Source organism: Tenrec ecaudatus, chromosome 2, assembly GCF_050624435.1.
Source record: "Tenrec ecaudatus isolate mTenEca1 chromosome 2, mTenEca1.hap1, whole genome shotgun sequence".
Taxonomy (NCBI): Eukaryota; Metazoa; Chordata; class Mammalia; order Afrosoricida; family Tenrecidae; genus Tenrec; species Tenrec ecaudatus.
Genome location: NC_134531.1, coordinates 294,588,997 through 294,603,850, shown reverse-complemented (window position 1 = coordinate 294,603,850; position 14,854 = coordinate 294,588,997). Strand labels below are relative to the sequence as shown.

Below are 14,854 nucleotides of genomic sequence, written 5' to 3'. Positions count from 1 at the left end.
TCAACAACAAACTCACTGCCATCAAGTCAATGCTGACTCACGGCGATGCCCTGTGGGTTTCCGAAACTGTAGCGGTTTATGGGAGCAGAAAGCCCAGTCTTTCTCCTGAGGAGCTGTGGGTGGGTTCCAACTACGGGCCATGCAGATGGCTGACTACACAGCCAGGACTCCTCCCTAATAAAGCATAGGGTGAGCCCGCTAAGTGACACGGAGCAAAATGCCTAACTTGGCTTTGCCTCCACTGCCTATCCACGAGAATGATAACAACAGTACCGACTCCCAGAGTTCCTCCCTGGGGGAAGAGCACGCCATTGCAGATGAAGGCTGCTTTGCACACAAATGTGTGACTACAGTGACACTCAGCATCAAAAGTTCCTGGGAGATGTGAACAGTTTGCTCTCAGCTACCAACCAGAAAGACCAAATTCACCCCGTGGTTATGGGAAGACAGACTCAGTGACCGGCTTCTGTTGTGATCCCAGCCTGGGGAATCCCGTGGAAGGCAGTCCTGCACTCAAGGGCACGGGTAGGTCACGAGTAAGAACTGCCTCCGTGTTACTGGACACATGTGAGTGCAGGCTGGGCAAGTCGAGTAAACGGGTGTCCTTTCCCCGGCCCTCCACACCTTATGGACACGGTGCTTTAAAAGGCCCAGGGAGACACTGCATTCAAACATAATGGAATTTGGATCTACGAACTTTCTGAAGCCCCACCAAAATATTTCTTTAAGCTCTTAAGCACCTTCCCTAAGACACAAACTGCAGAATGATTATTAAAAAGAACACTTAACTTCACTAACACAAAGAGGAAGATTAAAGCACATCCCCCCCCCCCATCAAATACCCTAAGAGCTGTGAGGTAAAAGACAAAAACTCTCCTCTGCAATATGGTTATTACAGGGTTGCTGAAAACATTGTGGCAGTGCGTATCAAGAGCCTTACACTAATTTTGTCATTTCCAGTCTTTCGTATCTTTAGTGGAGTGGCTTTCACAGTATCGGAAGAAAAGAGAGAAACACCCTTCAGACCATCAAGAAGGGGTAAGTAATTCCTAGCACATCCATCAAAGCAGAGCCCGGGCAGCTATAAAAGGATTTCTGAAGACATGAGGTAAAATCAGAATGTACACGTACGTATAAAAGCAATTCCAGTTTTTGAAAAAGAAAGAATAAAACAATTTAGAAAAAAGACAATGGGAAGCATAAAATTAACTAAAATAAGTTAATAGTTAACTTCTAGGCTGTGGGACTATAAATGATTTTTATTTTTCCTCCATAGCTTCCTGTATTACTTAAGGCAGCGGTTTCTCAACCGAAGGACCCTTTCACAGGAGCTGCCTAAGACTATCGGAAAACACATACATAATTTACAATATATAATTACATATGTTTTGTGATTAATCACTATTCTTTAATTATGTTTAATTCCCATATATACTCATGTATAAGCCGAGTTTTTCAGCACCAAAAAATGTGCTGAAAAACTGGGGTTCGGCTTATACATGGGTCAGTGGTACCCCAGTGAGGTGTAACATCTCGCTGCCCCCCCCCCCCGCAGGTAACAGGACGAGCGCCCGTTATCTTGCAGGTGATTGCCATTCCTCCGCTGTTCATTCAAAGCAGGGCTTTGAATGTTTGTTTACTCACATCTAACCAATCAGAGCGGTCCTATAACGTGTATCTTTGAATAAGTCTTTTGAAGACCGTGTGCGAAAGATGTGGCATGAATAGATGTCATGTTTTGTTAGTCAAGCCCAACTAACAAAAGGAGGAAATCTCACGAAGCCTGACATAGAGCTCATAGCAAAGTGGGTTTGAGATGCATGGGAAGACATTCCAGAAGACATGGTGCGACGTGCCTTCCAGAAATGTAGTATTAGTAATGCTATGGATGGCAGTGAAGACTGCGCTTTGTATGAAAATGACGGCAGTGACGGTGATGACGGCGATCTCAGTGAGGACAGCGTCTATGATGACCTCACACCAGCTGAAGCTCTGCACTGGGATACGGATGATGATGAGGAATCCAGTTTTGAAGGATTTTAACTCTTTCCATTTTAGCTTGGTTGCTGATTGAGCTCGGGGAATAGCATTCTTAAGGTATCACTGTTGATACCTTATTGTTTTTGTTGAACCTATTTTCCACTTACTGTGCTGGTTTACTAATGGTAAATGACTTGTTGTCCTTTTATTTATGTTTTTATTTAAAATAAATATTTAATTACATTGCCCCACTGATGTCTCAATTTTCAGTAATTTTATTTTCATTTGTTTTGATTACTGAAACTCACCAATAGCTTCTGCATTTTCCACCCTAGAATTAATACTCGAGTCAATCAGTTTTTCTGGTTTCCCAGGTAATAATTAGGTACTTTGGCTTATACTCAGGTTGGCTTCTATTCGAGTATATATGGTACATTCAATTTGCAACAATGAAAATACATCCTGCATATCAGATATTCACAGTACGATTCATAAAAGTAGCAAAATTAGTTACAAAATAGCATTGAAAATAATTTTATGATTTGGAGGAACTGTATTCAAGGTTCACGGCATTAGGAAGGTTGAGAACCACTGACAAGGTGTTCAAAGGAGCTCAGGGGGCCTAGTGGATGCGCTGCTAGCTACAAGGTCAGCAGTTCAAACCCACCAGCCTCTCTTTTGGGAGGAAGATGAGGCTTTCCATTCCTGTAAAGATTTATAGCCTTGTAAACCCAAAGGGGCAGCCCTACTATGCCTGTCATAGTCACTGCGAGTCAGAACTGACCCAGGGACAGTGAGTATGAGGTGTTCTAAAGCATTATTTTTTTTAAGCTGAAAAAAAAACAACAACCCTTTAAAGGCTTATTTTGTGAAAATAAAGCTGATATTGAACAGAGAGAACTAAACCACATTACTCTTCCCTGGTTCATTCCAGGAATATTAATGCCACTAACAATAGCGTCATGATCAGCAAACATCCAAAATCGACAAATCACAGGGCTGTGAGATAAATTCATGGTCTGAAAAAGAGACTGCTCCCTACCCAAATCGTGCTTTCACTCTGAAAGTCTGGTTTGCCAATCCTGTCTACGGCTTTCTCCGACATCAGTGAAGACTGAATAGGTCCAGAGTACCATTCATTTTCTTGATATAAAAGGTGCACTGAAATTCTAAGAGAACTTCCTAAAGTAGTCCAGATACTGCCGTGAAACTCCAAGTTGTGAAAATCCTTGACAGTTATCACTGTCAGTCCATTCTTTCCCCTTTTCTCTTTTGTGATAAAAGTTAAGAACACCTTTGAAATCAAACAGCATTTCTGTAGAGTGCCGCGTAGTAAGAACCCTTAAAATATATAAGCAGCCATATCCTTTCCATATGCACGCATCGCTGTCAATACACACAGTTTACATACTTCCGAGCAAAGTAAGATTTGTGAAATATATGAGACCAAGTCACTGCAATATTGTCAGTCTTCAAAAAAGGCTACAAAATAAGAAGTGTCAGTGTTATTTATTCTTGACTTGCGTGTTTACTGGCCTTCAATGATTATTTCAATGTGCTATAGGGAGACGAGGGATAATTCTCGTATTTTAAAAGTTTAGACAACAGTCAGGTGAGGGCTTCATTATTTTACTAAGTTTCCTGTATCAAAGTGGTTCGGAAATTTGGTTGAGAATAAACAGCAACCCAAATGTAGATTACTTAATATACCAGTTGTGGCAATTCTATATTAGTAATGCTAAATCTGATATAGCATCAACATTTGCCTACAAAGTATGGTCACATGATTACATAGCAAAGTGTGATGACAGGATATAATTACAATCTTAATCTGAAAAGCACAAAGTCATTTCTAAACACTAATATAGGTTGCAACTGTCAAATAATATATATGCAAATAATCTGAAACATTAAAATACATGAATTTAAAATACTATAATTATTAGAATTATTAGTTTTCCCAGTATCCTTAGAAGGCAAAACAAACAAATAAATAACCAGGTTATGAATTTGTTAACTTTTAATAAAATGGAAATATGAAACATATAGGGATAATATAGACCTCAAGGAGAATATTATCATTCATATTCATTACAATCACATTCCATTAAATACAACCCTTTGTTAAATGTGAATACTCTACTTATATTGACTCTCAGAAACAACCATTTCAACACAACAACACAAAATTTTTTAAAGTAATAATAATACTTACTCACAATACCAAACTGTCCCCAGGACAGAAGTATAGCCAAAATTGGGAAAATAATGATGAGAATATTTTCTTTTGGAGAAAACCAGGAAACTAGAGAAAAAGAAAACAAAAATCACAATTAGGACTTATTCTAATCGTTTTACGACCTCTTTATGACCTTCCGTCAGGGCCCCGGTGGCACAAGGTTTCCGCACTCAACTACCAACAGAGCCATCAGACTTGGCGCACAGCCTCTGCTCCCCGGGAGAGTAGACGCGGGGAGCCCTTGAAAAGACTCACAGCCGTGGAGACCCGTGACGCAGCACTACTCTTTCCTACGGGACTGCAATCGACTGGAACCAACGCGATGGCACATGACCATAAACTAATCTTTACTGAAGAGAGAGAAAATAGAAATAAGCAAAGCCATGGGCTCAGACTAAATACTCACCCACTACCATTAAGTTGATGCTGACTCACAGAGACCCTCTGCAGGGGTTCTAAGGCTGTAAATCTTTATGGGAACAAAAAGCCTTATCTTTCTCCCACAGAGCATTTGCTGGGTTTGAACTGCTGACTTGCTGATTAGAAGCCCAATGTATAACCCAGAATGTTATAAATTATATATAAAGCTTATTTACATAACAAATGTTTGAACAAAGCAAAACGCTACCATTGTTGTATTTCCGCTAGCCCATGCCTTTAGTGGAAGGAGGTGGCATGAGCCAGAGCTTAGGACAGAGCTGTATGGCTACGCTGCCTAAGCTTGAAACCCAACTCCAACATGTTATGCATCTCTGACGCCACCTTAATACCTCCCTGTCCTTCAGAACAGACCTAGCATCTGAGTGTAATGTAGAATCTACACCCTAACGGACAACTATGACAATGATCAAAGTTAATACATGGGAAAGGTTCAACACCAGAACTGGAAGTAGAGGATCAAGATGGTGACTCAATCAGACCTTACCCCGACCCCCACACCACCGCCAATTCTGTCCCTCTGCCACAAAGAGTCCGCCAATCAAATAAAACAGATACCGTTGACAACCTTGGAAGCCAGGACATCAAATGAAAGGATACTACTTGGATTGAACACCAAGCAGAAAAAGGAGGTGATCAGAAAGAGAGAATGAGGAGAGACACAGAGCCGAGTTGGCCCTTCGCAGTAAATCCCAGGCAGCACGGCCATCTTGTCAGAATGTCAGCAGGGAGCCTAGATGAGGAGCCTAAGAAAACCAGCTTCACAGAGACAGGGAAACGGTGGAGACATACCTGGAGTGCAACCAGGCAAGCAAGACAGGTACAGAGCCAAAGAAAGAACTTTCACAGGGAGAGCCAGCGCCCCACACAGAGAGCAGGAAAGAACCAGATCCAAGAGGCAGGTGGGGTGTCAGAACTAACAGACTGAGAAAATAGCAGAAGGGCCCTCTCCTCCAAGCCACCCGAACAGAGGGTGTTCCTGGGCCTCCAGACATCTGCTCAAGCATACCCCTCACTGAAGTGCAGGGCACGTGTGTGCCCACACTCCCTCCACTTGCACGACCCCGGAACAAGCTTACTCTGTCTACCAGTAAGCCAAGCCCATCCCAACCCGTCCAGTGGTGTGGGACATTCCCTGCCCTGTGGCTCCCCAAATCAAACAGAGGGGTGAAACACACCCTACGCACCAGCCCTAAAATAAACAGACACACACACACACATTGGGATAAAGTAAACAAATACACAATTATCAAATAAAAATAGTACCCAAATGCCTTGAGAGACAGAAGACAATGCAAAATCATATTAAGAAACAGGACAAGATGCAAATTAAAGAGGCAGACAACCACCTAGAGCAACGGTTCTCAACCTGTGGGTTGTGACCCCTTTGGGGATCGAACGAACACCCCTTTCACAGGGATTGCCCAATTCATAACAGTAGCAAAATGACAGTTATGAAGTAGCAACGAAAATAATGTTATGGTTGGGGGGTCACTACAACATGAGGAACTGTATTAAAGGGTTGCGGCATTAGGAAGGTTGAGAACCACTGTCCTAGAGGAAGAAATGGTACAAGAGCCACCTGGTAAAGAAAAAGACATCTGTAAGATCCACAAAGAGATTAAGGGGAGATATACAAAGTCATGAAAACCACAGATGAACCCTAGAAATCAGGAAGGCAATACAGGTACAAAAAAAAAATTATACAGAACCCATGCAAAAAACAAACAAAACTAGAATTTTGGATGAACAAAAAGGTCAGAAATAGAGAACTCAATAGTAGAGCACAGAGTATAACTGCACCTAATGAAAGAGTTAGTAAGGGCAAATCTTTTGATGCTAATTAGTTTGAGGAGCAATCAAAATAGAAGAAAAACTAAGAGTTATGTGGGACACTTTCAAGGGGAATAACTTACGGGCGATTATAATTCTAGAACAAGAGGAGACTTTAAGGAGTGGGGCAGAGATAATTACTGAAGATTTGTTGTCTCTGATATCATGAAAGATAAGAAGGCCTCTATCCAAGAAACTCAAAGACCTATACAGGACACCAAGACCAAACCAAACTCACTACCGTTGAATCAATGCCGAATCTCAGCGAGCCTAGACTCTAATTCTTTACAGGGGAAGAAACCCCATCTTTCCCCAAAGCTACCAGACATATTTTACTAGCAAACTTCCAAAGACAAAGAAAAGGACTCTGAGAGCAACTCAGAAAAAAAGAAAATGGAACATCACAAAGAAAAATGGTACCAATAAAAGTGAATTCTGATTTCTTTGTAGAAACTATAAAAAAACCAAACAGGACCGATGAGTCAATGCTGACCCACAGTGATCCTATAGGACAGGGAAGAACGGCCCTTCAAAGTTTTTGAGACTGTAACTCTTTTTTTTTTGTGTGTGATCATACAAACAAGTGATCATATGGGAATAGAAAGTGTCTTCTTTATCTCACAGAGCAGTTGGTGGCTTTGAACTACTGACCTAGCAGTTAGCAGCCCAACTTGTAACCACTAGGCCACCAGAGCCCATAAGTAGTATTATATATATAAAATCTTGAGATTGATAAAAGAATTGCCAATCAAAAATCATATAGACAACACTGTCTTTCAAGTGATGGTGAAACGAAGACATTCCCAGGAAACCAGAAGTTAAAGGGCGATCTATAAACCAGACCAGCATGAAAGACATATTAAAGAGAGTCCTTCTGGCAGAGAGCCAACCATGCCAGACAACAACTTGGGATAAAGACATGTGATAACATGGCCTGGATGCCCACTTAACGACTTTGCAAAAATAAAGCGAAAAAATGGACTACAGGGAGCCAATGGAATTAAGCTCTAAATAACAACATTTTAAAACAAAAAGGGGAAATAAAAGATATAGTTACTGAACTCTGACAAGGGAAGTGATGAAGCAATTTCATGACATAGCAGACTATTCTATTTTAGAAGGATTCATGTATACTTTAGGGAAACCATAAAGAAAAATAATAAATCTCACAAATAAAAAGTATAAGATCACAAAGCATAAGCACAAAAACAACATAAATCCATATACAAAAAGAACTCAGCACTGACCATCATGAGGAGAAAAGAAACCTTTAACACCGCACACAAAAAACGTAACGCGGTGACAGCAGCCCGACCCTCCCAATGCGTCCTCTAAGAGACAGGCCTCAGACACGGGGACAAGTTGCAAAGCAAAGGGTGCCAGCAGAAAGCTAACAGTATCGGTCAGGGAGCAGGAGTAGCAGTATTAATTTTTGATAAAATAAACTTTAAGAATCCATTATACGAGACAAGGAAGTGCACTGCACAATAATTAAAGTGTTTATCTACCACGATGAAACAACACTATCTACCAGTGCACTCAATGACAGAGCTCCGAAACACAAAGAACCCTAACAGACTTGAAAACAGAAGCAGACGCTTTTACAATCATAGTAGGAGACTTTATCGCACTACTTTCACAGATGGACAAAACAAGCAGGAAGAATAACAAAATCAAGCAACCTGATCTTACATACAGAATCAGAGTTCCACCCAGAAACAGCACAGTCCGTTTATCTCAAATGCACAGGGGCCATTCTCCAGAAAAGGACCAGTCTGGGGCACAAACCAAGCGTCAGTAACAGGAACATGAAAATAACACAAGGCATCTGCTCTGACCAAAAAGCTTTAACACTAGCAATCAATAAAACAAGCACAGGGGGGAAATCTGATAGATGGAAATTGAATAACACCTTACTTAAGAAGTATTCAGCCACAGAAGAATTAAAAACAAAAATTTAAAATTCCTAGAACCAAATGAAAATGAAGACGCAACACACCCAAACCTCTAATCCAAAATCCAAATCCCAGCAGGGTTGATTCCAAGTCACAGAGATAGAGTTTCGAAGACCGCACATCTTTATGGGAGCAGGCTGCCTTACCTCGTTCCCATAGAGCTCTGGGTGGGTTTCAGCCACTGACCTTGCAGCGCAGCCAATGCGTAAGCCACAGCAAAATCAGTGCTCAGGGAAAACTTTACAGCCCGAAATGCACAGATCTATAAAGAAGAGCCAAAACCAATTCCTGGAACATACTACTCTAATAAATTTTTTAAAAAGAGTGACACACAATCAGTAGAAAAAAAGGAATAATAATGATGAGAGCAGACAATTGAAATAGAAAAAAACAACAGGAAGATTCAAACAAGGCTAGAAGTCAGTTCTTTGAAAGAACTGATGAACTCAACAAACCTCTGGCCAAATGACAAAAGATGATGTATTTAAACCAAATAAGAAATGAGGTGGGGGACCTTATATCAGAAAACTAAGGGAAATAAAAAAGATCATAACAGAATACTGTGAAGAATTGTACACCAATTCTGAAACCCTAGAAGAAATGCACAAACTTCTAGAAACACACTGCATACATACCTAAATTAACACAAATAACTATAATAAAGTGTGAGCCGATCCACCCAAAGAGAGAGAAGGAGAGAGCGAGAGAGGAAAGAACTCGATCACATTACTACGACTCCCCAGCAACAACAAAGTGTGGTCCAAATGGCTCCACGGGAGAGTCCAACTGTCCAGAAGATGACACCAATTCCTGGACTCACTTTGTGACGGCAGCACACCCTGATGCCAAAGCCAGTCGAAGATACCATCAAGTACATTATAGGCCAATATTCCTCATGAATACAAAATACACTGAACAAGGAAGACTGATGAAGAATCGATGCATTTGAATTGCGTAGCTGGAGAAGGGTAGGGAAGGTACCATGGACGGCTAAAAGGGAAACCCATCTGTCTTGGAAAAAGTACCACCACTGTGCTCCTCAGAGACCACGATGGCATCACTTTGTCTTCCATATACTTTGAACACGTACACTGTCAAGAGAGATCCGTCGCTGGGAAAGGACATCGCACTTGGTACAGTGGAGGGTTAGTGACACCATGGCTGCAACAATGGGCTCAGGCTGTACAGGACAGGGCAGTGCACCTAACAACAACATCCCTCATGTATATGTAAACACTTTCAATAAAATTCTAGCCAATAAAACTCAGCAATACACTAAAATAATAATAATACATATGACCAAGCGGGATTCAGAACAGGAACGTTAAGGATGGTTCAACCTTACAAAATCAGTCAACATAATCCACCACGTAAATTAAAGCAAAAGGGCCTGACATAAATGGAGAACTGCACCATGCTCAATGATGCATGAGGAAGACATACATGGTGAAGACGTTTATACTACCCACACAGATCTGAAGACACAAACCCAATCCAAGTTCCAACTACATTCTTTAATGAGAAGGAAAAACTAATCATTAACTCTATTTGGAAAGAAAAGAGACTCGAGAATTGAGAATTACTGTAGAACAAGGTAGGAGGCCTCACATAGCCTGCTATCAAAACAGGCTGACACAGGGTTAACAGATACGTAACACACTGGAATAGAATTGAGAACCCAGAAGTAAATGTACCGATAGGTAGATGATTTTCAACAAAGGGCTACACTCTATAAAATGAGGACCGATTGTCTCCTTAATAAGTTTATGATTGCCACTGCATAGATTCTGGGCTCACAGTACCCGCTGTGACAGATTAGAATTGTCCCTGAGGTTTCCGACACTGCACATCTTACAGGAGTAGAAAGCCTCATCGTTGCCTCATTCTGTAATAAACGGCCTTGAAAAACCGGCTATCCATTTGCAGAAAAATGAAATAGGATCCATACTCAAACCATAGGGAAAAAAAGATGGATCAGCATCTAAATATAAACCCTGAAACTAAGCTCATAGAAGAATGACAAACTTACAGGCCCTAATAAATGTCATCAATAGACTGTAAAACATAACTAAAAATGCACAAGCAGAAGACAAATGATAAAAGGGGGACCTCCTAACACAGTTTTTCTCAACCTTCCTAAAGCAACAACCCTTTAATTCAGTTCCTCATGTGGTGGTGACCCTCCCAACCAATAAAATTATTTTTGTTGCTACTTCATAACTTAATTTTGCTACTGTTATGAATCAGCGACCACTGTGAGAGGGTCATTCGACCCCAAAGGGGTCACGACCCACGGGTTGAGAACTGCTGCCTAAGATAAATTACATATTTTGCACAGCAAGACCTCTCTCAGAGTAAAAAGAGCCTACAGATGGGGAGCTGGGGTGCCCGAACAGACACGACAAGAGACTACTTCTAAAATTCACAGAAAAGTCCATCGCTTCAACAATAAAAAGATAGTTCAATTAAAAAGCAGACAAAGGACATTCCCCAAAGAAGTCATTAAGGCAGCTACAAATACACAAAGAAATGCTTCCAACCAGTAGCCACTGCAAAGATGCAAACCAAAACCACAATAAAAGCCCTGGCAATTGCAACACTGATTGATAAATAAATAAACAAACCTGGAAAGCTAGAAATGTTGGCAAGGTCATAGGGAAGTAGGAACTCTCATATACTACTAGTGGAAATATAAAATGGCACAGCCACTCTGGAAAATGGTATGGAAATATCCTTGAAAAGGTAGAAATAGAAATACCATATTATCCAGCAATTCCATTCCTAGGTACACACACATATCCTAGAAAAACAAGAGTTGTGATATAAGCATTCTCATGTTACCTGCAATATTATTCAAATTAACAAAAATACGGAGGCCACATGAGTGTTCATCAACAGACGAATGGATGAACAAACTAAGGTACATGCACACTAAGGAACACACAGATTCTGTGAAACAACTCACAACATGGATGACATCATGCTGAGTGCCCTAAGGCAATCACAAAGAGACAAAGCTTGTCCGGGACCACTAGAATCATAGGAACAACCCTTCCCACATAGTTACAGGGAGGGAAGGGAAAGGAAGGGAAAATCCCTAGGCAGCTGACAGATAGATGCCTGCTAAATTTGGTGGAGAGAAAGACAGTATATAAAATGGAGGAAGACAGTACAATATGACCAAAGCAAAGAGGAAGACACCGAGAAGAATGCAAAAGTAAAAGGCAACCATGATAAATACAATTATACAGTCCAGCAACAATAGTAATGGGAATACAGCCATGTTCATAAGATGGTTTGCAGAGGATAAATCTATATACATAGTTGTGTGTGTTAGAAATATGACAATGCATACAAGGGAGTTTCAAAAGGTTCATGGGAAAATTCATTATATTTTGAGGTAGTTTATTGTGCCACCCTGGCTGATAAACACGTGGGGTTAAATGAAAGGTGGAGGGATAAATGGCTCCATGAGCCTCGCCTTTCCAGTTCTCAGGTCACTTGCTTTGTGATGGTGGGACCAGGGTGCAGCTGCGTTAGTCAGTTTCCTATTTCAGCTGGCAAGGCTCACTTCCTGAAGGACATCCCGGAGGGAGAAGCCACATGGACCTACCCCGATGCCGCCCTGGGGGCTGGAGCAGCCGTGTGGAGCCCCCTACCAGTGCTGAGCTCTTACACATTCACTGATTCAGCATTCCTCCTGCAGTCGGCATCATTGTGTCTGTTTCATGAGGTGGAGGAGGACTTTGTGGATTGGTGTTGGGCATATGGGTTAATGTTGGACTTGTGGGCTTGGGTAGCACTGGGTTGGGATGTTTTCTTGATGTGCACTTAACCTTTATATAAAACTCTCTTTTATATGTTAGTTTCTATGGATTTGTTTCTCTAAAGTACCCAGACTAACACACCCTGTGTTTATAGAGTCGTCAAAAATTGGAATCAACTTGTTGGCAGTGAGTCTGACAATGCCAGAAATATACCTTTAAAGTAAGAAAAAAATCCTCCCTGTAAATACTTACTTGGAACCTCGTTGTGGAAGCTATTATCCTACTGTGTTGAAAACAAAGAGATATGACTGCTATTTTTTTGAAACTTACCCTGAAAGACATACTCATAAGTAGCTAGGATTCACAGCGATCACTGACATTTAAAGTGATATGAAGATCCTTGGGCTTTAAGGAAATTGACATTAAGTGGGTCATGTGTGCCTATACTACGAAAATAAATCTGTACAATCATACAAAACTTATTGGATGCTGAAATGTAAGTTTAATTTTATCTCGGAAACCCTAGAGATCATAATTTTACCTGTGCTATTTCTTTTCTAACGAGGTTGAGGAAATGCAGCGAATGCATCCCAGTTTACTTGTACAGGGGAGCCTTGTTCTTTGAGGCGCACTCTGAACACTCCCCGAAGCCAACACTGGCGGGTCTCTGAAACTAACCCTGCTGATTATAAACAGATTCTGTGCGAGATAATAACAACATATTATCTGCGTTTTTCCTGTGTTCTGGCCACAATGTTGAACCCTGATAAAATATTCCTATTAATCTCAGCATTATAACTTCTCCCTGCCACATACTAGCTTTTCAGAGTCTAGCATTTTGTCAGACAGGAAGCTTTTCTGTTGAAGGTTCCAATATTCAGAAGATCGTTTATTTAGTTAATGGAAATGGTTGTTTGATGTTCCTGTGACTGGAGCGCGCTACACAGAGATGGTTGCTTCAGGTATTATTTGAATCAATATTTTTGTTTCCAACTGCATAACTGAGCATCTTCCTTTAAAAAACAAAAACTAAAAAAACAACTAAACGTGTACACAGATTTTCACATCTGTAATACAGTGATTTATCTAATATGGCTCTTGCAGCCTTAGTATTTGTAACAGACAACAAATGACTGTGTAGGACTATGCAGATTGGTTTTATCCTTTTCCTGATTGATCTGAGTAAAAGAAGGTAGAAAATGCAGAGAGGATTAACTAATTAAATAAATCGGCTGTAAGTGATTTTTTAAATAGAATTAATTCTATTACTGGTTTTATACCACAATTGTTTTTAAGAGTTTGAGACTTATTTCAGACAACACACGTTCAGACATTTAAACAAAATACTTTTAACTAAATGTGAGTGACATAAAAATGATATTTTAAGCAAAATACTCAAAGAATCACATTCTCTGGTTCCAAGGAGCTTTTGTTCCCATTTTATTTCTATGTCTCTAGTACATGTTCTATTTCAAATTAAAGTCTTCACTCAGCATTTAACATAAACTGCAATGAGATGAAATTAATTAAAATTTATTATTATTAATTGGGAATTAATACATATCTAGTTCCATAGTTCTTTCGTGCCTGGCAGAATTATACATTTGCTACCATCAGTTTCCAAACATTCCTTTTCAATATGAACTACTTGACATTGTCTCCCCTTTACCACACCAACACCACTGTACCCCCCCTCCGCCCAAACCCCTTATTTTACTTGCTATCTTATAGGTTCATCAATTCAGTGTTTTGTATACTGAAAAATGAAAAAAATAAAAAGAGGATTAAGCGTGAAGGGGTGAAGTCTAGTCTGTCAATTGGGTCATAGCCAATGAGGCCTCTGTGTGGGCATGGCCTTCCCCTGGAGATTCTGGGAATTCCTGGATTTCCTCTGTGGAGGTGGGAGAGACTCTCTCTCTCCGCTCACCCAGAGAGACATCCCTGTGGAGAAAGCACATGGAGCTATGCTGATGTAGCCAGACCTATGGAGGCAGAGAAGCCATGTGAAGACCCACATCAGCGCTAAGATGCTTACAACGCCACTGGATCCACAAGACTTTTCATCCACTAGCCTGTGATCTTCCTGCATCATTGCATGTGTTTTCTGAGTCTGAAGAAGACTTTATAGATTGGTATCAGACAAATGGGCTAATATCGGACTTACAGACTTGATTGGGCCTGGGATATTTTCTCAATATTCAACTGCTCTTGAATATACATTTCTTTCTTATACACTTTTGAGTCTCCCTGGATTTGTTTCTCTAGTCTACCTGGGCTAACCTAGGTGGTCGCCTCTGAAGCAAGCATTGGCAGGCCTCTGAAATGATCTAACTCATCTGAGATCACCCTAATATGTGCAAACAAAAATAAAATACAAACCAAAATTACAGAAAATTTTGGAAACTTGATCAGGTCCAGCATGCACCCTAGGGGGGTATCTTGCTGGCAAAGTTTTAATTGTTAAAGTCACATTTATGCATTTGATCTTCCATACTCAACTCTCCAACGCACTCTGTTTAGGAACCACTTTCCTCTCACCCCTCAGCTGTGGGTAGAGGGAGTTTCCAATGTAGTTACACAAATGGATCTTCTTGGGCCTCCACGGTCATCCAAAGCCTTCTGAAAACTAGAGATTCTCACAC

At 40.7% G+C, this 14,854-nt stretch overlaps 1 protein-coding gene across 6 annotated transcripts in view; it reads right to left on the bottom strand.

Annotated features, from left to right (window-relative positions):
- Nucleotides 1-14,854, bottom strand: part of CD47 (CD47 molecule) — an 80,977-nt gene that overhangs the window by 32,899 nt on the left and 33,224 nt on the right. For 4 of the 6 annotated variants that reach the window (XM_075542565.1, XM_075542564.1, XM_075542566.1 and 1 more), the window contains exon 3: nucleotides 4,196-4,285. The exons of the other annotated variants lie outside the window; for them this stretch is intronic. In XM_075542565.1, coding sequence (XP_075398680.1) covers nucleotides 4,196-4,285 — 90 coding nt within the window. The remainder of the gene's footprint in view (nucleotides 1-4,195; nucleotides 4,286-14,854) is intronic. 6 annotated transcript variants of the gene reach the window in all.